Raw genomic sequence first — 27,989 nt, 5'->3', positions numbered from 1 at the left:
AGGACAAGGGTCAGCTTAAAGCTCTCACGATTTTTCCCTTCCTGGACATGAGACGTGACAACAAAGTAAGAAAAATACACAATCCCCATTGTCCATAAACAAAAGTCTAAATTAACATCTGACCTTTAATTTGCACATGAAATATATTTGTTTTGTGTGTGAAAATCACACTTTTACACTGGGCTGATACAGTTTGTATGTGTGTAAGAGATGCATCAAGAATGCGATGACAAAAAGTTAAATGTGCCTCTTAGGGGGATCAATGATGTATATAAGATTTAATAGAATGTTTATCTGCAAAAGAAATTGGATTTTCATGGGAATGTTCACAGATGAGAGCATTGTGTAGCTTTGTAAATCTGAGAAAGTTCAACACCTCATTTCTCAGGCCTTCCACTAATATGTCGCATCAATCACATCTGTGCAGATGTTTCACTGACCCACCTGGCTGAATAGATGCTCCAGGAAGCTGTGAAGTTTCTTCTGCTTATCGTGGGACAGCCACACACTGGAAGGCATCTCATCTCCTGCGGAGGTGATGTTGCAACTTGTCCACATTAGTCCAAAAATGTACTCTATTAGACACACGTACTATATTGACTGTATGTGGTCAAAGTGCATCAACACATCCATCATGGATCTGTCTGCAAATTCAGTATGTGTCTCTCTACTGCCTGTTGATCTGTTGTATATATGATTAGCTTTTAGGATAAAGAAAAAGAAATAGATTACCTGACATCACAAATAGTTGTAAAGTGTGTGTGTGGCTGTGTGTATATGAGTGTGTCACATCCTCAGAGACACAAGGAAAGGATATTTGCCAAGATACCCAGCTGTGTAAGACATTAATGTCAAATCCAGCTGAGATGTGTGGCCAACGCCTGTCACATCTAATCAGATTCAACTTCAGTCTTTTTTGTTCTCGCCTTCTAGAAAGGCATAATCATGCAGTTAGACTGTAAACATGACTTGTTACTTATGAAGCTATTTTGCAAGATTTGCTGTTGTTTGGGGTTATGGATTATGGCCATAGAGATGTACAATAAATCCAACTCACTCTTGTTTAATACCCGTAAGTTACATTATTTTCAATCTGCAAAACAAGTTTACTATATAGTGGAGAATAATGGTTGTGTCCACTGTGTTGTATTTGTGTACCTGAGTCCATCTCATCACTGTGAACATAGGAGCTGCAGTGGCTGCTGCAGATACTGGTGAAGGAGGCAATGGAGTTCCTGTTGCTATTACAGTCACTGAGAAGAAAGAGGGAAAGATTTATTTTTATTTGTTTTTATTTGCTTATTTGTCTCATGCAATGACAACACATTGCTTTTGTTTTTTCATTCAAGCTCACTCACTCTGCCATTTTTATTCCCATACAATATTTTTTTCTTGTTGACTTTTCTCTTTAACATGTTTCAATGTTAAGACCTATCTGAAAATCTGTACCTGTTATGTAACAGTCTCTGCTACTGGTAATACCTGTATGAGTCTCTGTTGCTGATTGTATCATGTCCGGAGTCCTCCTGCTCATCTCCTGCCACATTAAAACACACTTTCTTCCCGTTCCGCTCCCCCTTTTCCCCTTCACTCTCTGCAGATATGTAGCTCTCAGGGGTCCTTGTCTCTGACGCTGGAGGGTGGGTGATGGAGGATAAAAGGCTGAAAGGGTAAAAAGGTAGAAAGACAGAGAGGTGGAATTACTAAAAAAAGAGCAATGACATTCATCTAAAAGTAACACTGAAAACAGCTTGATAAAAAAAAACTTTTTTGTTCAGACTAATGCCAGACAGGAAACGCTTATGTGTGTCCCCGCACTGTAATGTTTTGAACTGTATGTACAGTATGTCCGTACATGTGTCTGGACTCCCAACAGCTGACTGAGTGGGTCAAACAAAACCCCAACCTGTTTGCCTTTGGCTTCCGCACAACAGCTTCAGATGGTTAGGGATCTGCATCGTATTAATAGGTTCAAACATGTAGCAGGCTGCAGCTGTGTCAACATGCTGCAACTCCGCTGCGAAGATCAGCTCGCTTCCCCCCCCCCCTTAATGTTACTGCTGTATTCTATCAGACAGCTATCAGAGGAGCAGGAAGAGGCCGGATGGGATATTTTCACAGTTGCAGCAACACATGGTGGCATTTAAAGCCATATTCCAATAAATGCTAGGCTTGGACTTTTTTGATCTCTCCCCACGCACATTCTGACACGCGATGTCTGTTTACATTTCAGCCTTATTTTAATTTGTGTCCGCTTACATTTTCCATTGTGTCATAACATCAGCCTTAAGGAGATTTCAAAGTGGAGGCAGTGGAGAAGGGTGGCTGTTAGAGGCCACTTGCGCCTGTGTGAAATAAACAACCTGTCTCCCTAATGCTACCCAAATGCAACTCAGATTTTTATGGCTCTTTATGATTTCAAACACCTCTGCTTTCCCCCCATTCCTCTCTCTCCATTGACCCCCTTTCTATCCATTCACAAGCTGACTAGGCCACAGAGATGCCCTCATTATGGTCCACTCCAGGAGCCACCACAATGGCCCTCCAAAGCAGAGTGGCATTCCATCGCCATGGAGAAGCCCTCCAGGCTCTGTGATTGGCTATTGGTTAATAAAGAAGTGGGCGCAGTTTGGGGCCTTTGGGGCGCAAACTATCGGAGGGAGCAAGAGAGAATAACAATGACTGGATCAGAGAGGAGGCTTCAACAGATAGAGACAGAGGGGAAAAAACAGAAAGCAAGAGAGCAAGAGTAGGCCAAAGTACATCAGTGCTTATAGCAGCGCAGTCCGAAAGATCTCTTAATCTCTCACAGGAAGCTCTTTAACCCACTTCGACACGTTAAACCATTGGACATCAATCGCCTTCATTGCATCTATAGCTTAAGTGAATCTGCATTATAAAGCTCTGCATCAGGCCATTTTCATGATTTGCATAATGCTTTAATCCATACCGAGGTAAATAAATTGTTGGACCCTCTAGCGCTTAATGATGTGCACAGAATAAAAAAACTATATGAAAATTAGGGAGAAAAGTAGGTGGTGGTGGTGGTGGTGGTGATAGAGGGGGTCCTGGAGGTCCAGGAAGGGAGGAGGTCCCGATATAAAGCACGTCATTGGGCACGTCCTCACACAGCTGTGACCCCTCGACTGTGGCCTCCGAGACAAAAGTTCACAGGTTGCTGCCTCAAAATGGATTCCTCGAGGGTCGGCCAAAAACTTATGTAACATCATCCTATGTCCACTTGTTTTGTTTTCCTAAATTACTTGAGGATATTTCTAATCTCCTTTGAATGTACCGTAGACTTCCTCTCTTAACTTTGGGAACGGGGTCAGAAGGCGAGGGGGTGGGGGGGGTTGTTTGTCATAAAGCACAAGGGATCCCTCATAAATATGGCTACTTCAGTTCATTATTACATCATTATTGTCACACCCAATGCAGAAACAGAAAGAGACCCTGAGAGTGAAGGATGTCTGTGTGCAGACAGCAAGACATAGAGGAAATGAGACAGGACAAAGAGACAAAACCATGTGAGCTAGGCAAGTTAGGTTGGGTGTGGGTGAACAATAAAAGCAGTGGTGACCCTAGGTTGGCCAGCAAACAGGTTAATGTGTAAACACACCCACAGAGGCCAGCGCAATGCATCCAGACTGCAGCTAGAAGCAACAGAACCCATATATTAGTTCCACTTGTTTGAAACACTCAAAGCTATCCCCATAGCTCACTCTTAACAGGCTCCTGAAGAAGTGTGTATGTGTGCACATGTTTGGTCATTATCCCCCTCACTAGCTGCGTCTTGGACCATTTGAACGAGCACGGATGCAACTACACTAATTGGCACTGACAGGAGCATGACAAAATTTGTCCAGACTCAGTCATTAAGAGCCCTGCTGTGGACTCGACTCATTATGACCACAGTGAAGTGACAGCTCTGCTCCATCTAGAGACTTTTAATGTCATTCCGCGAATGTTGCTGCCTTAGCTGAGAAGACTTCTAATGACTTAATCAATCAAATCATCATCTAAAAATTCATAACACACACATCTTTGATAATCTGTCAACTGTCCACCAATAAATACCAACTGCTGCAGGGAAAATCTGGAAAAGTTTCTATCTTAAGACATCTAATTAAGAATGAGATACCACACTGTAAATTTGTGTATGTATACTATACATGCATATATGAATGATCCATTGTTAGTGAATGGCATTTCCAGAGGGCACCTGTCTAATCACACACCCTCTACTTCATTGAGATTGTATTTCCTTTTCGGGAGAGGGGGCTAGAACTTGAACTTGAGCAGTGTTTCCCATTTCCTTTCCGTAGCCTCATGTGCCTCCAAACAATGAACCCGCCAAGCATGCCAGGAAACACTGGTCTAACACACACACACACACACACGTACCATATGAGGATTAAAGTCCTGAGCATAAATGAAGCCTGAGCATACCTTAGACATGTGGCTAAAAAAAAACATCAGAAATGTTTCTTTTTTTCACTCCCCTCTGTATCTCTCACATACACACACACACACAGGTGCTTGAGTAATGACCAAAATGTATGCCCGCCAAGTGCCAGATGCAGCACTTTGACCATGCAGGCTGCTAAAGTTACAGCTTGTTATGTTAGGCAATCTGGTTTCAAAAGAAAATCTGATCAAATGGAATCGCTGAGAGCTCTTCTCTTTCCATCATAAACAAAAAGTGATTTGAAGTATTTAAAAATATATCAGTTTCAGCCTTTGTTTGTGAGAAATATGTTAGAACAAATTAATCTCAAACTCAGGACATTTAATGAAACACAAACTCTGTCTCACATGGGAATGACTGCGAGAAACAAGTGAGAGTGTGTTTATGTTTACGAATTTGACCACTTATACCTCTAAAAACACGTCTGTGTAGGTGCAGGTGTGTTGTATATACTGTGTGTGTGCACATATAGATACTCACTCATGAATATGGGCACCATGTGTCTCCATCTCCTTCACAACAGTGGTGAGTTTGTGGAGAAGCTTCTGGTAAGCATCCAGAGTGAGAAGGTCTTCTTCTCTGAGCAGAAAGCGAAGGCCGTGGCCCTCTGTCCTGCCCAGGCTATGACCTGATGGGGCAGCCATAGTGGTGATGGTGTGCTGGACATTAACCATGGGGTTCAGTTTACCTGATGGAACACAAAACATATCAGGCATAAAAGAGCACCAGTCGGCATCTGGAATTTCAAAGCACATGCAAATGAATATGCACAATTATTTCACTGTGCAGGTGCTGAACACTTTGCTAACTTACCCTGCTCAGCACTGCTACGTCCTCCCTTCTCCAGTGTGTTCTTCCTGTTGTCCAGCTGCACACCGAAGGCACTACCCAGAGACGTGGTGGTCTTGGGGTAGGACACCTCCATCACATTAATATGACAGTTTGTGGGGCAGAAGTCGCTGCTGTGGAGGGGGGACACCTTGCCCTTGGCCTGCTTAAAGGTCGGCCATGCCCTGTTCTTCAATACCCGAGCAAACTGAGACAAAGAACAAGAAAGATACAGATGATTTAGAGATAAAATATGTTTGCTTTAATGTGGTTGGTAAAGTGAAAAGATAATTTGTGAGAAATGTGGGTAGATATTTTGCACCTGTACTGGGGAGTATTTGCACTATAATAGTACTGCAGGGAATGCCATCATATGATACTACTGGCTGGTAGGTCTATGATCAATAGTTATCAAATGTTTGAATAGTTTCGAATTTTAATGACAATTTTAGAGCAGGCAGGCTTTAAAAGTCTGAATCTTAGTATTATGTAGCTTAACTTCACCTGCACAGTGTGAGGAAAATTATACATACTACACGTATAATCAAGTCTGAATATCTTTATTGCACATATTTGCAGGGCTGCCAAAGTTGGACTTCAGCTTGGAGTGTTCCCATGGGGGGGATTAGGGTTGAGGGGGGTATTTTAGTAGTACTTATTTTTGTTCATAATCAAATGAGCATTGTTTGTGGTAAATTGACCCACTCCACCTCTCTCTGGCCTTGCTTAGGGCTGCAATGCTGCAATAACTTTACTAACCTTTCTCTACTTAGGCGAGCTATATAACTTAAGACCAACAGATCCTGAGTAACACCCAACAAATTCATAAAATTAGACAAATGACCATTGTGTACCCGTCAAGTTAACATGATTGAAATCTGTGAAGTCAGTGATTGAAATCCATGAGCCACCCCCACCCCACTCATCAAAAGAAATTGTAATTTAAAACAAATTTCTTGCATTTCTACACCACCTAACCTCTTGGATTAAGTCAAGAAACTTCTTATCGTGTCCACCCTGCAGGGACTGGGAAGGATCATAGTTCTTAGAACGCCATTTTGAAGGAGTTTTTTAGCTCCTACTTCAGTGTAGGCATTCTCCCAGCACAAGAGGAACCTTGAGTGACGCAAGTTGATTGGTCCAGACATAAGTGTACGTTGATTGGTCGAACACATGAGCCAATGCAGCACCCGCAACCGCCATTTTTAAAAACCTATGTAAAAAGGTTAGCCAAGTAAACAACAGCTCTCCGATCACAGCATCCTCCATTTAGTTGTTGTTGTATCTCGCGCAGAAGTGACATTTCTATACCAACTGCTGGCCAGCATACGTCACATCAGCATTCCTATTGGCAGTGTGAGTGCAAACACAAAAAAAACCCTTAAAGGTATGTGGTTCTTGGGAGCTCCTCCCCGATTGGGTGGTTCCTCTCACGGAGTCCCCAGAACTGTTTGGTCTAAAAGCGCCTTTAGTCTTTGGGAGTGTGAGCAGAAAACTTGCTAACTGTCCAAAGTCCAAAGCTAAAGTGATGCATCAGAGGGTAACAAGATTGCCACAGTACCTTAGAAGGGAAGAAAACAAGATAAGGATGTTTACTGGAAGAAGCAGCTTTGACAATAACCCTTGTGTGAGAAAGTGTACAAATGTATCACAAGTGAAGCTGTGATTTGACCTTCAATTCCCAGTTCCCAGCAGATGGATGCAGAGGCAGAACTCCTCCAGGAAAGAAACACTGATAAGTAATGAACAAAGGAGCAACTGTTGTACCAATTAATTGCCAAGGTCAAATCTTCCAAGAGTGAGGGAGTGCTCTGAAACTTTCTGTGACGGACTCAGCTACCACTATAAGAATAACTGTTTGACTGGTGTTTGGGGCTCTTTGTCTAACACAGGCACTGAGTCCGTATGCATACGTTTGTGATTCTGGAATAAAGCTCTGAAAGATGATACGTCCCTGCAAAATCAATTTTCTATGACACACAGCAATAAAAGGCCCTACGTGAAACACACAACAGAATACCTGTCAACTCAATATACTGTTTTGTTTTGCATATATGACAGCTGGCACTGGAAAAGAAGCCTAAACATCCATTACTGCAGAGCTTCTAACATGCCTCCTTTTTTATGTGGCTGCTCAAGTTTTTAACACAAATCAAAGATCCAAGACAGACACACAACATCATCATTACTCACATATGTGACAAACTCCAGACCCCCACATAACCATTTGTCAGCTCAAGGCTTGGAATAGTTTTTTATTTGAATTGAACTGATGCATAGAAGCTCATATCATCATATTATAAGATTATATGATGAAAGCCTGCATTATTTTACTGCGTGTGATTTGATTTGTAACTTCAACTTCCTCAAGAATGTATGGTCATGGTATGAATTTGTTGTGGTTTTATTTTCATCACAGTTCTATCAAACACACCTTCCTGAAAACAGCCTTCCTTTAAAGCTGCAGTGTGGGACTTTTGTCTCCCCCTTCCGGCAAGGAGAGTAATTACAAAAACACTGTCAACATAGGCTTCACCGTAGCCTACTCTGTTGCTACTGTTGCGGTTGTAAAACAGTGGATAAATTGTTTTGAGTGCCACACAATCCCCACGAAATGACTCATTTCACTGTAAGAATTTGATCCATTCAGTCCGATAACATTTGGAAAGTCTAGAAGAGCCACACAATTAAGTTATTTTATCCCCATTAAAGTTGGCAGAGGGCTAACTGGAAATTAGCCACTCAGCCGGTGGAAGTCTCTGGTGCGCAAGCTCTGCCCATAGAGGAAGCATGCACACTATGCATTCATCTGGCCAGTGCGGGAACGTGGCCACCAACACCAAATTTTAAAACTCTGTATACTGTGAAATACTGAGAGATTCATCTGGCGGTGATAGGCATAATCAGCATTGTGTGAACTCGTTTGACAAGAGCTTGAATGTAACAGACATTCATTTATATGTAAAGGTTCTGCACTGCACGTTTAAATAAAACTATGGTTTCCTCAGATAAGTTAACGGCAAATGCATCTTGTATTCACTGTTAAATGAATGCAAATATCCTCCGGGGGTGGCTTATTGCTATATATGAATATTCTGTACATCGATACTCCGCTCTGCCCAACCCAACTGTGCAGACAAACTTCCTCAAGGTGCTACAAGATAGCATCTCCATGTAAAACACAATTCAAAGAGAGCCTCAATGACTGCTTGGATCCAATAGAGTTGATACAGAATATCACAAACACATTTTTTCTCTGCAACGTTTGGTTGCACTTTCCTTGAACTCCCATTCACAGCGCCTGCACCCTGTCTTGGATTTTACATAGCAGATGCTATGAGCAGGATCGGTTTTTAGCAACTTGGACTGTCAAGCAACATAAGCATAACATAATGTATATGTTAACTAAGGAACTTAAACCAAACATTTCTCCTCAGTTATCTCAGATAGCTAGAACATGGAGCTGCTGCTCCAAGCGAGCTGATATGGTCCAGATGGACCATGAGCTGACCTCCTCTTGAGAGTGAAAAGTCTCACCACATATCCAGTCTGTCTCTAGAGGTTTGGGAATTCTTATTTCCAGGCCTGAGGTTAAAATCTCTCTGTTCTGTCTTTCTGGCCCTCTCTTTCTGTCAATTCCTCCCTCTTTATTCTTCCTCTATCTACATTGCTTGCTCCCCTCTGTCATTCTTCCTCTTGCTCTCCCCCCTCCTTTCTCTCTAGGGGTCTGAGAAGGAATGCTTCAATGCAGGATGGATCTTACAAAACAAAAGTCCTGGTTGTGGCTGTGCAGGGCTATTTATAAGTGACTGGTAATTAATCCAAGACCCACTCTAATGTCGAGTCAGATCTTTTCCTTTCCCTCTCTCACGCACACTTGCACGCACAGGGATGTTTTGCCTATAGACACGCTTACAGATGAATGATTGCAGATGAATGAAAAGTGATGAAAAGGCAGGGCTCCATCAACAAACAGCTGTAACCTAATTACAAACAAAGAGCAAGATAATACTACATATTGCACACATATTCACAAAGTCAATGACAAGTTTGCAAGTCAATGACAGACTTCTTGGCTAAATACTTCTTCCACTTGCAGATCAATTGGAGCTGATTTTATTTTTGCACAGCAGCATTCAGACATTGCTGTTCTGGGTTCGCTCTTGGCGTGACAATGAAAAACTAAGCATCCACCAAATACATACATATATGCCCTTTCAGTATGTTTTCTTTATTTGCCCATGTATATTATGAAGGGGATGCTATTCAGTCACAGCCAGTGTGCAGTGGACATCACTATAAAAGTCCTGTCACAGTGCATGTATGCTGAATTGGTTAAATTTGATTTCCACTCTTTCTTTTAGGAGCACAACCATTGTGTAAAACCACAGCAAAAAATATGTGTATTTCTTCACCAGCTGCATCCTGTTTCTATTATTGTCAGTCTACAGATAATTGCAGAAGACAGAGTCCATTGCTGTGTAAAAATATATATATATATGCAGTGGAGAGAAATATCATACATAGCAGAGTTCTGATAATGGGCCTCTATTAAAATTAGTCTCATTTTATCATCAGAGCATGCAGCAGTGCAGTGTTTTTACCTTCCTGTAGTTGGTAATTCGCCGGTTGATGTGTTCCACCCTCTCACCGCACATGGCACTGAAGCGTACCTGCAGCTCCTCCGGGATCACATCACAGCTGGAATTCAACCTGTTGCACATCTGCACCAGTGTGTCATCATTACGCGCCAGCGCCTCCAGGATCTGGTCAGAGAGAGGGCAAACAAAGACAGGGATGATTAACTGATATGCAAATACCTCTAAAATCCCTTTTGGAGCAACTAATGGGATGTAAATAGATGACCAAGCTTTTTTTCTTTGGAAAACAAAATAAGATTTGGCTGGAAGGCTGATTTCTCTACAGCATTTAATGAGCAGTTGAATTGTTAATATCAGAAATTTCCATGTGCTATTCATGAATCCATGGAGATTAAACCCAGATTGTGATACATATGCTGTACGTATGTAGGCTCTGACTTTCCAGATCAGAGATTAAGTCTGAGGAGGAAGAGCAACATAAACCTCTGAGCTGTCTTAATGAGGTGCCCAGTGGAGGAGAGAGAAAAGCAGAGGATGAACTTTAACAGCAGAAAGAGATGGAAGCACATGAAAACGCATGCACTCTGACAGGACTAGCGATATTAAAATTCAACATCACACAGATCTCGGAGGACAATGTGGACTGCTGGGCCAGATGTTTATAATAATACTAACTTTCACTTTGCAAGAATTTGGAAACAACTTACAGTCTGAGGGGAAATGGCAAGTTTTATTTTTTTAAATGTCATTGAGTTTCATTTAAAATCATGCTTTTAAAGACTTTAGAACACAAGGGTTGTAAATCTAGATCAGTTTAAGACATGAGCACAACTTGTGATCTCTGATAATTTACCATGAACAAGAGAGATGTTGTTCATCACGGAATTTGGCAGCAAGATGCCACAATTCATGTTTTTCTTCTGCTCACCAGCATGTGTGCATCTATGTCTGAGTGAATCTTCTTTTTCCTCTTTGTCATCTTAAATCAATAATGATCATTCTGTGAACATCACCGCTGGGATGTAAAAAGCATGCACTTAACACAGCTGGGAACTAACGTGACTAAAATGAAGCTGTCAAAAAAGCTGTTTAAACTAGCATCAAGGCCCTCGATCTACTCAGCAAGAGAGCTGTTTGCTGCGGAGTCTTGTCTCTGCTGAAGATAAAAAAAACGATGTGGTATTTGTGTGATCAGCTGAAACAAAGTCCATCTTAATTATCAATCAGAATCTGCTTGATTATAAACCCTACTGAGATTGAGACTGAAACCTCCAAATCGCCAAACAAAAATATATAAAGAAATAAAATATCTTTCATTTTGTACAGTTCCTCTATATCCTGGTGAGCGACAGAAGCACTGAGGTGCTGAACACCAACAGCACAATTCTCCCTTTCTGTCTTTTTTTGTCTTCTCTGTAGTCTGAATTCCATATAATTGATCTGAAATCTTCAACCAATTACCCTAAAATCCAATTCAGAAATCCAAAATCTTTTACTGGTGAAACTGGAATTAATCTTGACAAACATATAATAAGCAAGCCAGAATTAGAAAGAAGCTGTCACATAGTGATGTATTTAAAATGCTTATCCATACACAATATATTGTGCCAGAATTGTGGCAATATATTGTGATATAAATTCCAGATGGTATTGTTCACATTCCTCCCACTTAAATTCTGATCTAACTGAATGGATGTAATACCTTGGCAGTGAGGCTGAAGAATCCCTTGGGTTCGACCATCTTTTCCATAACATGGCACTTGATGCCAGCTGTGCTGTCGTACTCGTACACTACTCCATACTCCAGGTGGACGTTGTCTACTGTCAGGCTGACATGGTCTTTCTTGCCGTCAATGATGGCTATCGTGTTGAATTTGTCCATTACCTCTGAGATTGTAGAAATACAGAGGAACAAAGAGACAGTGGTTAAAACGATCTCTGTTAACTTGCACGAAAACATGGCAGCACACATTCACAAATCACAAAAATATGTGCTAGTTACATTCTAAAGAATCCCTATCTTTACCACAAAATGTATGGTTGCAATGGAAGTGTTTTCATCATCACACACTCGGCACTGTAGGAGGCCTGAGACCACCAAATCTGCAGTTCATTTTGGAGGAAGACCCTTTGCTCATGGTTTTCTTCCATCTCCCTCCGTAAATGATGAGCAATTCCAAGAGCATTAAGTTAATCGGGCCAATGCTAACGCGATGACTTAATACAGCAATAAATCCTGCTCCAGAGCTGTTTGCTATGAAGGGAATTGCTTTCCTGTTTTACTTTCTCATTGGGATCCATAAATTGTAGGGGAGAATTAACACTTGAAGAGCCAGAGTAGGCGGCTGTTCTCAGGCTAACACACTCCAGATGAGGCCGTTTGGAGCTGTGTCTGACTTGTTAACTGGAGAAGGCAACAGGGTTTATGTTCCCGCGAACCAGCCTGTGTTACATCACAGACACCTTGAGTTGAATTTCTTTTCCCAAATGAGTAATTCTCATGTAGTTCCATCGACACTGTGTGTGCATGTGTGGTCACCTTCTACTTTGCACTCAAAGCCGTCTCCATTCTCCTCAGGGGTGGGTTTCTGGTTCGTTTTCTGGTTGTCCTCCTGGGCGCTTTCACTGTTGTTGTACACCCACTTAATGGTATCTTGCTGCATTGGAATACAATAAATTGTTAATGTTTTTGAATCGTACTAATTAATAAGAAACAATTGAAACTGAATGTTTTGTCTTAATAAAATGATATCTTTTTTTTCTGTTTATATTTTGAACTTATATTGAACTGTAAAAGGTCAGTGTGTATTCTCATAGAATTAAATCGACTGGAACCATTACAGTCACACATGCACACAACTGTCAACACAAATCAGTCTCCTCATGGTTAACAGGTGGCATTTCTGCAGCTAGAAAGACGAGGAGATTAGAAAAGATATAACTCTGAACACGCAGAACCCTAGTATGTGTGTGTGTGTGTGTGTGTGTAAACAAGCTGAGGTTTGGGTTTGATGCTACGTGCGTGATTCTGCCCAGATATGGTGTACAGTGTCACTGTTGGGTTGGCAGAGCATACAGTGAAAAGCCTTCACAAACATATGGAAACATGGTACTTGGTGAGACCGCGAAAGCAAACCCATGCCAATCTCATCAACCCACTCTAGCGTGCTGCACAGCCCTGCGTGTGTGTGTGTGTGTGTGTGTGTGTGTGTGTGTGTATCTGTCTGGTGTGCTCTCTCCTCTACACACCCAAGCCCACAGTGGGTTTCCTGCCAATGTTGCATGCTGTGCCTGCCTACTGGTCTGTGGTCTTCTAGTGTACAACTAAAACACACACACACACACAGAAAAACAGACAGAGAAAGAGAGGGCGGTTCCCCCATGTCCATACTTGATGTAAACCAGATCTCCAGTAGTGTTGGAAACCTGTAGTGCTTCATTAAGCCTTAAGTCCCAGTGGGGCTCAATTATAGTGACACACTAGACTAACTCGGACCATACACACACCCTTGGGTCTCTATTTTCACACAACTTTCCCACCTTCAACAGGTGGACTGAGCTTGCTCTCTCCTCATATAATTGTCTCCTGTCAACCACTCTCCCAGAAAAAGAAAAAAACTGGCAGGGCTATCCCCTTTGCCTCCAACAAACCTCCCTCCAGCACTCTCTCCCACCCTGAGCCCCAGCCACCCCCAGATCCTTTCCCACCTCTCTTTGCAGTCTGCCAGTCTCCCACAGCAGGCCCACCACTGTGAGCCAGGGGTCAGTGCTGGAGGAGCCAAAACTACTATTATTTCTGCGTAATGACCCAAGAGAAGAAAAGAGGGAGTCAGAGAGAGAAACAGAAAGAGAGATATGAAGGTAAACTGGAGCTAGGACGCCTTTATGCTACGTTGCTTCTCACGGTCAACCAATCTTTGTTTCCCCTCTTATCTGTTTTTTGCTCTTCTACAATCTCACACACTTTTACTACTTTCAATACCATTACATAACTAACAGATCAATCATCAGGCAGTACAACTCAGATTATTTTAACTCTCTGGCCGTGAAGTCATGGGAGATGAAAGTGTGACCTCCGGTAAGGGATCATGAAAAGGCCAAGGCAAACATAATCACAGAAAAGAATTTGTGTTTTCTTAGAGGACTATTTCTGTTTATTCATTTTTCAGTTTCATACCGCTGCTCAGTTTTACCAAGTATTGTAGGAATGATGTGTATTATGATTTTTTTCTTGGAAAAGCATATCACCTCAAATATTGGGTAAACTCAACCCCCCCCAAAAAAAACATTTGGAGAGCTGCCTTTCCCTTCTTACCTGTGTGGGTCGCCTGTACTTCCTGCATGCTGTGACATGAGCAATGACGCTGGCGTGGCTTTCCTTGCTTACATTGATGCCATTCACCTTGATGATGCATTGACCTGGGTGGAGACCAGCAATGGCTGCCACCGTGCCTGGCGTGAGACAGAGAGACGGGCAAAGAGAAATTAGAGGTGTCAAGGGCAATAACTACTGCATATTCTCATGCAGGTGCAAGCTGCAAGTCACATATTCCACATCCTGTACACAAAATTGGGTTGGACAACATTCCATTTTTTTTCGTTGTATTTACAACTTTGTTTCCTGTTTTGGCAGCTCAGGAGAAGTGTGAGAGAGAGCGTGGAGAGGAGGGAAATTGTTTATCTGGGGTAGACGAGGGCCTCACTGAGGGACGTGATTCAAACCATAAGAGAGCTTCAAGGTTTACAGCTATCAGAAGGAAGTGCATGACAGACTAAATATTCCTCCTGTTGTCATAGCTCCTTCAACACACACCATGCATACCTTACATTGCAATATACAGAATCTGTATTCCTCTAGCCTAGTGTCGTAAGAATGAAATTACTACTGCTTTTACTGTCTTTTAAATAGGTATATCTACAAGAAAAAGAAAGAGTACTGTACTAAACAATAATACAAAATGACACAAACAAGTACTTTACAAGATACAAGCCTCTGACATACTGTGTATTATTGTGTTGCATCTCTTCATATTGTGTCTGTATGTGTGTCTATTTTTGCTTCCTTATCACAGACTGAACAACAAAGTCAATAGCATGCATGTTCTACACATCCAAAGTCAGGTAGGTTTCTCTTCAAAAATATCCTCTGGTGCACAGGATGTGAAGTTTTTTATTTCCAATAAAATAAGATGGTTAAAGCATCAATGCTGCTTCGGGGAACAAGACTAAGCTAATGCTAATATGCTGATGTTTAGCAATTATAATGTTTACCATGTTCAGCATACTAGTTTAGTATTAGGAATTGCTAATTAGCACTAAACAAAAAGTACACTTGAGGCTGATGCCATTCGTTTTGCAGGTATTTGGTCATAAACCAAAGTATTGGTTTAAATTTTGAGTTGAGAATGGTGCTAGATGAAAATACAAGGATCACCCAAGTGCAATTCATCCTGAGGGGGACATGAATGTCTGTACCAAATTTCATGACAATCCATTCGATTCTTATGGAGACATTTTACTCAAAACCAACCCTAAATTCATGGTGACGCTACAGGAAACGTAAGGGGATGACCATAGTCTTTAGGAGACCTCTGGGAACCATGAATGTCTGTATAAAATGTCAGGGCAATCCATCACGTAGATGCTGAGATATTTCAGTTTCAACCAAAGCGGTTGACCAACTCTCTGGCTAGCATGGCTAAAGTTAGTACTACAAAAGTCATCAAGAAAAATTAAGAAAAAAACTGTGATCTCAAAGAGGAGTAGTGTAGCATCACAGGAATGACAGCTTATCACAAAGAACAGTGCCAATATAAAATAATGAGAATATAGTGAATTCGCACCTAGAATTAATTTAATGATGAAGCCATCTCTCTGTCCCTGTCTCAACTCTTCCTCTTTCTCAGTTCCTGTTTCTATAACTCTAATTGGTATTACCTGCTCCGGTTGACCTCAGACACCAGGGGACAGCAGCTGTTATGACAATCTAAAGGATTAGACACCTCCTACATCATAAGCTTTGTCTCGGGGGATCAGAACATCTATTTAAACACACAGCAGGTTCCCAGGCAACCACACCATCAAGCCAACACACACTTACACACACGCATGCATATACACAGCATATTTCTACCCTGCTATCCCGCTCAGATTGCTTAAGGAAAAAAAACAAGATTCAATTCCCCTGAGAACAGCCAGACAAGGCCATGGATTGTTTTTTGATTGGACCCTATCTTGTGCCAGCTCTGAGCAGTAGCAGTAGAAGTGCTACAAAACACCCTGTGTTAGGTAAAAGGAGAAAAGGAGGGACTGTAAATGGGTAAATGTGGACCAGAAAAATATGCTGAATGCTTCTCCATCACACAAAGAAGTTAAATGGGCAAGAAAAATGTGAATGGGTACATGGAAATCATTGTAATGTGGAAAGTGGCTGATAAACAGCTAATTCACAGTTTTGGCAGCACCATTAACCAACCAGCTGAGCCACATAGAGAGAGCATGAGGGGGATAAATGGGCCTTTTGTGGCCAAGTCACGCACACACCCAAAGACTGACATGCCAGCTGCTTGCCAGCTGTGCCACAATAACAGAAAGGTCAAGTGGTGGCAGCAGTGCCCTCTTACCTCTTCCAACGGCATGGACCACAGAAGGACCGAAGCCACGAATCTGGAACCCCAAGCCATCAGCTGAATCTGGGATCTTTACTGTCCTAAACACAGCAGGGGAAAAGGGCAATGCATCAGGCTGATACTACATGACTTTGACAGTAGCTCTACAATAGTAGCTTTATACATGCGCACATGCATATACAGATCTGACTTACTCTCTTGGCTTGGTGCTAACCAGCACCCTGAGGGGTCCCTTGCTGTTGAAACATTGCCTGAGGAGGATCTCTACTTCAGAGAAAGGCCTGAGGAACACTAGGTCTCCATTTATGGCAAACAACTTCTTCCCCACCTCCAGACCAGCCATCTTACGATAGAATATAATCAAATGGAAAAGAAAGGCACAAAATTATAATTAGAGTTGAGATCATTTGAGATGCATGTCATTTTTTAGGCCCAAGTAAACTTTTTTGGTATAGAAATAACAATACTCCAATAGAAATTCAATATATCACAAAGCAAAGGGTACACACTCTCATGAGAGACAACATGGGACAGCTTTTATCTATGGGTATACAGCTGGATCCTGTTGCGGATTTCATTGTCCCAGATTGAATATTTGAAAGCAAACACACACAGACACACACAACGCCAGTTTCTATGCAATCCAGACCTTCCAGGCACACAGTGCTACTTCAGGGCTGGAGGGAATTATGGGTCGCGCGCTCAGATTGATCACATTTGCCTTGAAACTTCTTTGTGCCATTTTCATCTAGCAGATCAAAGCTAAACACCAAAGGAGACCTCAAAACTATGGCGCCATTTAATGTGCTCTATTTCTGCACGAAAATGCTTCTAATGTTAGCATCAGTGTCCCTAACCATAAACCTGATTTAGTTTAGGAGCAAACAGTTAAAGGCTTGTATTCTTTATGACTGATGATCAAACCATAACGTAACAACAAAAGGCTTCCGCTGACTGCCGCTGATCCGCTATAAAGGCATCACTAGCTTCTGGAAAACAAAACCAGACTCAGCAGAATGATGGTAAATAAATAGTCACAAAAGGTCAATCCACTGAGTAGGGTCCCAGTTCAGCACAGTTAATAAAAACAACAATAAAATTGTTGCTGGATTTGCTTACAGACACAAAGGAAATCCACAAAATGCTTAGAGTTCAACTTTGGTGAACTTTGAGATGTGAATTTCTGCAGCTGACATTGAATTGTAAACCATCTGGACCCAAGTCTATGGTTTTGACAGTGCTGACATTTAAGTAACAGAGAGAACGGGAAAGTCCTAAATGGAGGAAGCTATCACATTAGCAGTGCTGTATCCAATTTGATATAATCCTGATCTGCCACATGAGAAGCAACACAAGATACCAAGAACTCTTGGTAGCCATATTTGCCACAAACAAACTGAGTCTTGAGCAAACACATCCCAAAAACTTTTAGAGGTGCTGGATCAACAGGGGACTGATATTATTATTATATATTATATTGTTAAATTTGGGGACTTGCATGTATCTGTGTGTGTTCTCACCTCAGCTGGGGAGCCCTTCTCCACAGATTTGATGATAGGGACTCTGTTCCTCTCTTCCAGGGTAAAGCCGTAGCCTCCATCACTGGGTCTTATCTGGAAAAAGACATGTCCCCCATCAGCAAAATCCCAAGCCAGTAGACCAAGACATTCTCACAAACTGGTATAGACAGATAGCACACATGATGGTATTTGCTCACTCCTTTGAAAAGAATGCTTACTGAGGTATAAAATGGACTTTTGCAGTGTTATGACTTCTTTTCACAGCTCTGTGCTTCCTAATAATTAAGTGTGCCTTTGGTTTGCTCCGAGTTGTGGGTACATTATAGCAAAGTTGTAGCATATTAGTCAGACTGAGAGCTAATCAATCAATAAGAAAGCACTCACCAGGAGAGACTTGGAGATGACGTTCTCAACTATTTTCAGGTCGTGCTTTATGGGTTTGTGTTTGGTGTTGGAGCCCTCCATCTCCTCATCAGCAAAGAAACGAAACAGCAAGGGCTCGTCCTTGAATTCACTCTTTTCCAACACTGAAGGAGGTAACAACAAAGTAATGATGGAATGAAAATGAAAATGAAACTTGCTGAATAATGATATATCTGGCAAACAGACTGTATAGAATTCAAGTGTGATTGAAAGTTGAACTCCTTAACTACGGCTCAGTCAAGTCTGCACTGCATTACCTCATCACTATAATGAAATGTGTATGTTACTATGAGCAATTATACAACTCAAACAAAGTTTCAGATGTCTGGTGAAATAAATAATGAATAAAAAAACAATGAATAAAATGGAAAGGTGCCTGAAAAGGTTGAAAAAAGGCAGTTTGCACAATGTGTCACAAATAGGCTAAAACATGCAAAACTAGGGGTATTTCCCTTCAAGGCAACTGTTTTAAAAAAATATAAAAATGTTCTAGTTCACTCTTTTAATGGCTAATTGAAAACTTCCACATGGACCATCAGTGTATGATTCATGCCTGTGCACTAAAACACATGGACACCAATTGCAGGAATCCACATTGTGAGAGAGAGTGGGAGACCACGCTTTCACAGTAAAATATCACTTTTGAATGAACCCAGTCTCCACAGCAACATAACGCCTTCACCAAGACTTCGGTTTTCAAATAATAAATAGCCCTGAGGGGAAAAACAGAGTTTCCTTCTAACATTCCCTCACTTCATTCCCCTCAAGATCAGATATAGCGCCAATAGTTTTAATAGCTACATCATCAGGCCAAATAACTCACTGGCACGAATGGTCAAATTACCCTGTAGGCTGTGGAAGTGAGAAGAAGTTTGATGGTTGGGGCTGTTATGTTCCATATATGTGCTGGTAATTTGTAGTGTGAGGCTTGAACTGTGGGTAGTTTGGAGTGGTTACATCATGGGGGTACAAGGAGACACACTGTGACTCATACTGTAGTGTGTATGATGTGGACTTTGGCAATGAGGGGAGCACAGAGTTAAAAACAAGCCCGACAGCCTCGTAAACAAACTGTAACCATGGCTACTGACCATTTGCACTTAAACTGACAAACATCCATGTGTTATCTGCCAAGTTCTCACAGCAAAAGCAAACCATGCATGTACTATACACTTCACTTACTGTATGCATTAAGTTAATGATAGTATGTATGAACAAATAACCCAAACCACACACACACACACACACACGTACACACACACACACACACACGCATAGATTCAATGCATTCAGCATTGGAAATACGTTCTATTCCTGTAGCATGTCAAAGGGATTATAAGTAGAAATGGAAAGAGAACAAGAGTGGTTGTGTTCTAAAACAGGATGCTAAATGCCAGGCGCCCTCTGCGCGGTTTCTCCAAAGCAGTCAACTCTCATTTAGTCAATGATGGAGAGGATTCCACGGTTTTGTGAGCAGCACGATCAGTAGTTATTTTTTCGGTCTGCTAAAATCCTCAAAAGTGAAAAGTGCTGTACCGTGATGCATGAAGCCATTGTCGCACAACTCCACCCCCAAGATCAGCGCTTCCTCTCTCGTTCTGCAGTCCCCCTGCACCAGAAGAAAAAGAAAGAGTGGACACAGAGGAAAAAAAGAGACAGAATTAAGCATGGAGAGAGTGAGTAAATGAGTGAAAATAGAAAGAAAAAGCAAAAGTAAAGTAAAAAGAGACAAAGAGCAAAGGACATTGTGTTTTTAGAGAGCAGTCAAAATGTCACACTCAACCCCTCCCCACCCCTTTGTTCTCACATAAAAAAGCCCAAAGACCAGCAGAGCCACACTATACTCCATCTTGAACACAGCCAAAATCATGTCTAGACAGCATAGTGTGACAGCTCTTGAAGTCCTGCTGAAGGAACGACAGCTTTTCCGCTGTCCCGGGCCAAACACATTCATATGGACGACCACACACACACACATATGCACACACAAATATGTGATGTTTTTCATTGATTCTGCGGCGGTCGGCATATACATTTAATTTCTTTGTTGTCATCCTGGACAGGACTATCAATCTGTCAACCTCAAAGCTTCCTGTCAAAGTCAATAAAGCTTAGCCGTCAAATCAATTCCGCTTTTCTTTCTTCATTTCCTTTTGGCTCCGCTGAGAGCCATGGCAAGAAACGCTTTGTTGTCTTAGTTTCTTTCCTCTGTTGCACATTTGAAGTGACCGGCTTGTTATGACAACAGTCACTTCCATCTTTCTGTCTTTCCCTCTTCCTCGCACCTTCTTTCAACATCTCTGAGTTTCCGGAGGAGGAGGAGGGAAATGTGTTTTCAATATGGTCGAACACCAGCAGGTGATTTAGAACAACATGTTGTGGATTAGGCCTGGATGACATGGCGGAAATTAATATCACCATAAAATTTTTCCATCATCGCTATATATATCACAGTGTGGATGAAAAACTACCCTCAGAAAAATCAAACTGATGTTCAGTGCAATGAACTGTGTTCCAAGTTATGTACTATATTAACTAAAACTCTCAACTTTTGAATAATTTACTTAGCAATACCATGATGATAGTACAAGCAAACACTATGATATGATAAGAATCCCCTGAAAGTATATATATGATAATATTGATCTTCCTTTGCTGTAGTTGAAGCAGTTTTAGGGCTTACCTGTGCTATAAGCCAGTCTATCAGCTTGTTTGCCATCACCACTGATTTGTAGGTCCTCAAATGGTAATCCTTATCCCTGGATAGGGGCAAAAGAAGAAAACTTCATTAGAAGAATTAAGAGAACAAAACTCTACCTTAAAACTTGAGCTGTGCCATTTTACTATTCAACTCTTTGATTCACGGTTACTGTAATGAACCCACATGGTGAACATGTATAGTAGTAATTGCTTGGTCTATTTAAACACAGTGTCTAAAAGAGGACTAATAATTTCTACTGTCAGCAAGGCGTGGTCACTTTTCAAGCACTGGCAGTTGCGTCATAAATCTGAGTGAGTTTCTGACAGTTGGTGACAGCAAAACAGCATTCCACACTGGATGGCTGGTAACGGCCTCAGCAGTGTTTGGCCCTGGGGTGCCCCATGTCAGTCTGGTGTTGATGTTCTCAGCGTTACCCACATGGCCGCACTCTGCCAGACAGCGAGAATGCCTTCTGAAATGGAGCCGTGACTTTCCCATGAACACAGGGGCCTCCCTGGGGACAAGCAGGGGCCGAGCTGCAGGCCCGGGAAAGTCCAGAACCACCGTGACTTATACCACTCCACCGCTTCCACCACATGCAAACACTCACTCAGACACAACCGCACATGCACATGCCAGTCTCGCACACACACACAGTTCAGACAAGTCAAACATGACATGTGAGCCAAGTTAAAGTCCAATCTCAGCTGTCTGGAGCTCTTCAGAATGAAGCGTGAGAGGCCAAACGCTGCCCTGTTTCCTCTACAATGGAACATTCTGTTGCGTAACTGTATTTGACAGCCCGTTTTGGTCTGTGATGAGGATGGTTGGTATTACCCGGTAAGGCACGTTGCCCTGACGTGCCATGCACAAACCACATGGACCAGAAGTAGCAAGAGGCACCCTTTTTCCCCTGAATGGGATACTAGAGCCAGGGGGATTGGGGCTACAGCGGCTGGTGCACAGTGAGGCTGTCAGAGTGAAAAATGGGGGGTAAACAGCGGTCCAGTGGGCAGCCATATGTCCGGCATGAGGAAACAATAGTTTGAGGACTCACAGAGGGAAAGGTCAGAGAGGTGGTTTTTAACTTGCTGTCCAAAGAGAAAAGTTTGCCTTGACATTTGGCAAGGGGTAAATGGATGATGTAGGCAAATGTTGTGTTTTCAAAGCATTCTCTGGGATATATTATACAGAGCATGCTAAAAGTTCAAGCTTTAATCAACTGCTTTAGTCCTGATGAATTACTCAAGTGCTGTGCACCATATTGTTTGTTATTATTTTTGAAAATCCTACACATGCCCTTCTGGAGGATTCACTAGCAAAATAGAGAAAACTTGTCAATATTTCTCAGATGTTGAGTTGAAATGCATGAGGATAGTTTATGAGTGACCTTCGCTGCATTGTGAGGGTTTTGCAACCTTACTGTGAGCATATTGAAAGATCTTTCTCATTCATACTTCAATGTGTAACTGTGTGTGCACAGTATTTGCCCATGGACATTTCAAACTGCGCAATCAGATCCCCTGAAACAGGATGGATTCCAGCTTTCTTGTGAGGAAAACAGGGCCATAAGGGGGGCACAGAAGCTTCCTGGGGGCACGGGGGCAGCTTAGTGCGCGTTCCCCACTTCGCCTCATCTATCTCACTCTGCCAGGAAATTCCACCTAATTAGGCAGGGGCTGGTTGCTCCAATTAAACTCTGGCATTCCCAGGCCCTGTGATGTATTGTACTGAGTTCTCAATGAGAACGCACTGAACAGATATGCTGGTTAACGGCACACACGACTGTAGTACGAAGACACGCAGTGAGAAAAGTTTTTAGGTTAAGAGGTTTGGCCCCAATACAAACACCAGCTGAACGCTGACACACACATACACAAAATCACCCTTTAGGCTTTTTAGTAGTTGGATCAAACAAACACAGAAAAGCTTCAGTGCTGGAATAAACGGAGCATCACAGTTCCCCCTCCAGCTATAGCACCATTTTATTGGTGTGAAATTAAAGCTTTTCTTCAGGCCATTTCAAATCCAACACAAACAGCTAACCTAGATGCGGTGCTTTGCGGTAAAACGCATCAGCAGCCTGAACCTCAAACACTGTTGAAATGGAATTTAGAAGAACAACAACGAGAAACCAAAGCATGCCAGCAAATTACTCCAATAAAATGAGACTGCTCCACTTCTAACTCTGTTAGACAAGGGAATGTTTTCTTACATGTGCAAAAATCACCTGTTTTGCATCTGGGATTAAGTGACAATTTCATGAGCATGCTGGATGTATCAGTTTCCATGTGTTAACAATTGGCAAACCGGGAATTTACTTATTATTATTCCTGAATAATACCACAGAAAGCCTGAAAACGCAGTGCTGATCATCAGATATCAATATGGCTGTTTTGCATCATGTTTTATGTTGAAGAAGTGCAATCAATGTTTTGCCAGCTCTGTGTCAGGCCTGTCAGAGCACAGGATCAATATGCTGTTGGTTCACAGTCAGCAAAATGTTTAAGACCTGTGTATTGTGACTGAATGGCCTCCATTGAATGCTTTATAACAGACATGATGCTAGTTGTAGCTGTGATGAAGAAAATGCCCAGAATTCACCGTTAGATCAAATTAAGAAACAGGTGAAAAAACATCTTTTGAGGCTAAAAATTAACATGAAACTTTCAAAAGCAAACAGAGATATTGGTCACAGTGTTAACCACATGTATCCAAACTACTTGTGACATTTCGTAGACTCAATCTTCCTCGCCACATCTGTGTTTTGAGACCGGGCAGATAAAACCTGCCAAGCACGATCACCCACAGGCCATGCTGCACTCCATCACCATCTGTGCCAAATTTTTCTAAGTCATTTCCTCTTTAAGAACAATGAGCTCATAGCTCACTGTGATATTTCTCTCCTCCACTGTGGTTACTTTGCGGCAGAGCTATTTTTAGGAGCAAGAGCCAGATGCTATGCTACTGGAGCCCCACCTGGACGGCTTGCAATGGACTGGAAAAGAAAATGGCTGCCTACCTGATGACAGGAGTGAAGAGGCTGTGAAGGCGGCAGAAGAGCCGAACACCCTGAGATAAACAAGACAAACAAACAAATTTTGGTTATTTCAGTGATAGGTGTGTAAAATGTAATTCTAATTAAATTAGACTCTGCTGTAGCACAGTTACCTTTGATATGACATCATGCATGTCACTTCTTGGGTGGTAGGTGCCATCGTCGTAGCGAAAGCGGTACAGTACAGGCTCAGGTTTGAACTGGTGTTTGTCTGTGACTAAAAATGCAATTCAGAACATAAGGAGGTTTTTTGAGATGCAATGTGCCAAAATGAAAGTCTCAGACCCTGAGGGAGCCTTATTCATCCTTGCTTAAAATTGGAAAGCATAAGAGGTTTAAAGACATATTCAAGCCAAGCAGGGTCACATAGTGGAACAAGCTTTCCAGACAAGAGGAAGACTCAAACCTCATACAGAGTGGTCACAGATAACATCGCAGTGCAGAGCTCCCTGCTGCTCTTGCTTGAGGGGACTTTGTAAAGGACCCTCCTCCCAGTAATAACAGTTGGCTCTGTATTCTTGGCCGCAGCGAGGCAGGTTCCATTAAAGGTTTTTATGAAAAGATATTCTATCATTTTTCACATGGGGACTTCTAACTGCACTGTGAGAGCTCGGAGGGGTTCGGAGTTATTCCTCTCTGTCAGGAACAGCTCTATAGCCCAATCTCATTTCTCTGTGAGGAAGCAATAAAGCACCCCTGAGTGATTTAAGATACAACTTGGCTTGGGGCCCTACTCTTTTGAGGAAAATATACATGCAAAGCGGTACGCGCCATTTAGTGTGAATGCAAAGCATTAGCCAGCTTAAGCCTCATGCGCTAAACACACTTGTTACCCAAAACCACAAAACAGCCACTGAGCAAATATTACACAAACATTATGGCTAGAAGAGATTAATATTTATAATCCCTTACCTAAACATTGTGTCAAGGGAGTGTTTAAATGGGACACCTGCTAAGAAATAAGTAAGACAGCTGCATCTACACTACATTCTAGGCTTCAGCAAGAGAAAGTATTGTGAAACTACTTGCAGGATGAGGAACATTCATTAAACATGGCTAGAGATTAGGTTAGGCAACGGCAGGCATTTGCATGCTCTACACCGTGAAGCACAGAGTAAATTAGTCTAAATTAGGGGTAGATTTTGTTTTAGATACAAAACAGGAAAGGATGATAAAGCAAGTCTGAGCTGGAGAGCGGGGAGGAGAAAACTATGAGAACCCACCATGGTGGATGATGCCATTCTCCAGCAGAGCTTGACCCAGATGAACCCCTTCCTCTGGATTGCCTGTCTCATCGATTTCCATCAGCCAAGACACAAACTCACTGGGGATACACAAAACACAACGCTGGCATAAAAACACACATATTCACTCAGGGATAACACAACAAACATACCCAAAAATCCCATGGGATACATCATCACCCCATAGAGGAGAATGTGTGTGATGAGTGGAGGGAGGAGAAAGTTTCCCCTTGATAATCTTAAAATAGGAAAAGCTTACACTAGTGGCCTTTGCCATTATTCCAAAAAGGCTTTCAACGAACAACATTTACTTTAAATTGATGTGGCTATGGCAACAAACACTGTCTTTGCAAAAAGGAACTATTTATTTAGTGTTGGGGGCCACATCTGCTTGTTAAAACAACTAACAGGCTTTGGTTCGTGTGTTTTGTCTGCTTCAGACTTTATTTATTTTAGACATACGATGTAACGCTATCAAATGTGAGAGTATCTAATTGTATCTTGGGATGTTCTTGATGGAAAACGCAAGATAACTTTTGCTCTGCATCATTTACAGCTGGGAAGAGGAAACAAACCAACCGCCAATCTTCTGATGGCCCAAATGAGCTAAATGGGATAATTCTCCACAATTTAGTGATTCAGAGATAGACAGCAAGAGAGAGAGAGAGAGAGAGAGAGTAAGAGGACAAAAGAAAGAAAGAGAGTGGAGACTGAACGGGAAGAACAGGCAGAGCAGCAGTAGCCTATCTGATTACATCCTTGATGTCCTGTCTCCCCACAAAAGCCAAACAAACAAGGCCAGCAGCACCATTGGAATTCTTAGGAATTCACTTCCAGGCCATGATGGAGGCGAACGGTTATCGGCGGGGAGCCAACAGGAGGGCCGCAAGCAATTAGCAAAGTTTTCAGAGAAACAACTGACCAAACACCCCGTCTTTCCTCCTCCTCCCTCCTGCTGAACATTGTACACTCTTTAACCACTCATCCTTGACGTCTTTTTCTCTCAACAGAGCTGTGTACAGACATTTTGAGGGTGCAGGTGCTCAAGCGGAAAAAAAAGGGCTCTGATAATTGAATACATGAATTCCTATTATAAGTCTGTTGGGTCGTCTCATTGATCAGCAGGCAGCACAGGGACAATGCTGCTGCAGTATGGACACACACACACACAGACACACACACACACAGTGAGCGGAGGAACCAACCAGAGCAACTTTGATCAATTTTACAATCAGTAGGGAATCAATCAAACTGTCAAACCGCATCTCATCAGAACAAATCCTGCAGTTTTAAGGGTAAAATCAACCTGAACTTGATCTAAATCGACACTTTTACACTCAGGTTGACCTTTGAGTCCTGTTCACCGACAAATTCAGACTTTTTTTCAGAGTCGAAACCCTCAGAGAATAAAAATTAAAACTAAACAAGAGACAGGATGGAAAGAGGAGGATGAGAGAGTCATATCACCTTAAAAATGGTTGGCAGAGTGTGATTTAAGTGCAGGGCGTGAAGGGGGAGGACGGGGGAGGTGTGTGAGTGAGGGTGTGGGCTTTAATAGAGCCTGCGGCTAATTGCTACAGTGACATCTTAAAGCCTGTCCCCCCCAAAAGCCCTTGGAGCCTGAATATTGTTGCTAACAGAAGAGCTGCTGACACAGGAGGGGATGGGAGGAGAGGAGAGGAGAGGAGAGGAGAGGAGAGGAGAGGAGAGGAGAGGAGAAGAGAAACACAAGTCTACAACAATGTCAATTTGTCAACCTTTGTACCTTAACGATGGGTGGAAAAACACCCTGAAAGTTTGGGCTACGTAGTTCTCATGGCCTCAAGCATATAAGGGTCACATATGCAATGGACAGTTTCAAGCCATTGAGATCGACATGTGTGGCTGGGGGACAAAAACACAATATTTTAGATATATTTGGTGCTTGGTCTCACATGTTTCATTTAACTTATTTCTGCCTAAAAACCTATTTTGCCAACCAGCTTCTTACTATGAGCATTGGGGTCCTACGTGAATACAATATTTTTTACCAAAGTAAGAACAGTTTTTGTTATTTCTCATGTCATTTATTTCCTTGCACCAATCAGAATTTAGCAACAACTGAACATTTATTGGGATTGTTAGCTTAAGTTGTCATGTCACTGTCAGTCAAATCTGATCAAACCACACTCAAACAGTCCTGATAAAGCAGATTAGCAGATTAATAAATAATACCTACAGTGATTGTTTCTTATTCAGTCTTGAGAATGTAATGTTATAGGGAAATATGTTTTCAGGTACTTTAAGATCAGGAAAAGCACATTTAAAACAACAGTTCGACTTTTTGATATGTATGCTTATTCAACTTCTTGCCAAGAGAAGATTGATACCACTCTCATGTCTGTCCGCTAAATATAAAGCTACAGCGAGCAGCTGGTTAGCTCATCTAAGCATAAAGACTGTTAGCTTGTCCCATTAACCCTATCCCATTCTCACATCTCCCATTTCCCAAAATGGCGAACTATTGTTTTATGTTTC

At 42.0% G+C, this 27,989-nt stretch overlaps 1 protein-coding gene across 1 annotated transcript in view; it reads right to left on the bottom strand.

Moving 5' to 3' along the window:
• Positions 1 to 27,989, bottom strand: part of prex2 (phosphatidylinositol-3,4,5-trisphosphate-dependent Rac exchange factor 2) — a 94,819-nt gene that overhangs the window by 30,791 nt on the left and 36,039 nt on the right. The window contains exons 12-29 of the mRNA XM_042399134.1: positions 25,452 to 25,552; positions 24,342 to 24,445; positions 24,193 to 24,242; positions 21,153 to 21,228; positions 20,006 to 20,078; positions 18,431 to 18,573; positions 18,047 to 18,139; positions 16,721 to 16,869; positions 16,521 to 16,606; positions 14,213 to 14,349; positions 12,437 to 12,554; positions 11,600 to 11,784; positions 9,901 to 10,062; positions 5,282 to 5,504; positions 4,949 to 5,156; positions 1,483 to 1,662; positions 1,159 to 1,253; positions 445 to 527 (exon numbers count right to left, since the gene is read on the bottom strand). Of these exons, the coding sequence (XP_042255068.1) occupies positions 445 to 527; positions 1,159 to 1,253; positions 1,483 to 1,662; positions 4,949 to 5,156; positions 5,282 to 5,504; positions 9,901 to 10,062; positions 11,600 to 11,784; positions 12,437 to 12,554; positions 14,213 to 14,349; positions 16,521 to 16,606; positions 16,721 to 16,869; positions 18,047 to 18,139; positions 18,431 to 18,573; positions 20,006 to 20,078; positions 21,153 to 21,228; positions 24,193 to 24,242; positions 24,342 to 24,445; positions 25,452 to 25,552 (2,266 nt within the window). The remainder of the gene's footprint in view (positions 1 to 444; positions 528 to 1,158; positions 1,254 to 1,482; positions 1,663 to 4,948; positions 5,157 to 5,281; positions 5,505 to 9,900; positions 10,063 to 11,599; positions 11,785 to 12,436; positions 12,555 to 14,212; positions 14,350 to 16,520; positions 16,607 to 16,720; positions 16,870 to 18,046; positions 18,140 to 18,430; positions 18,574 to 20,005; positions 20,079 to 21,152; positions 21,229 to 24,192; positions 24,243 to 24,341; positions 24,446 to 25,451; positions 25,553 to 27,989) is intronic.

This window comes from Thunnus maccoyii, chromosome 21 (assembly GCF_910596095.1).
Source record: "Thunnus maccoyii chromosome 21, fThuMac1.1, whole genome shotgun sequence".
In the NCBI taxonomy this organism is placed as follows: domain Eukaryota; kingdom Metazoa; phylum Chordata; class Actinopteri; order Scombriformes; family Scombridae; genus Thunnus; species Thunnus maccoyii.
The sequence above is the reverse complement of the archived record's forward strand: the minus strand, read 5'-3'. Positions and strand labels throughout refer to the sequence as shown.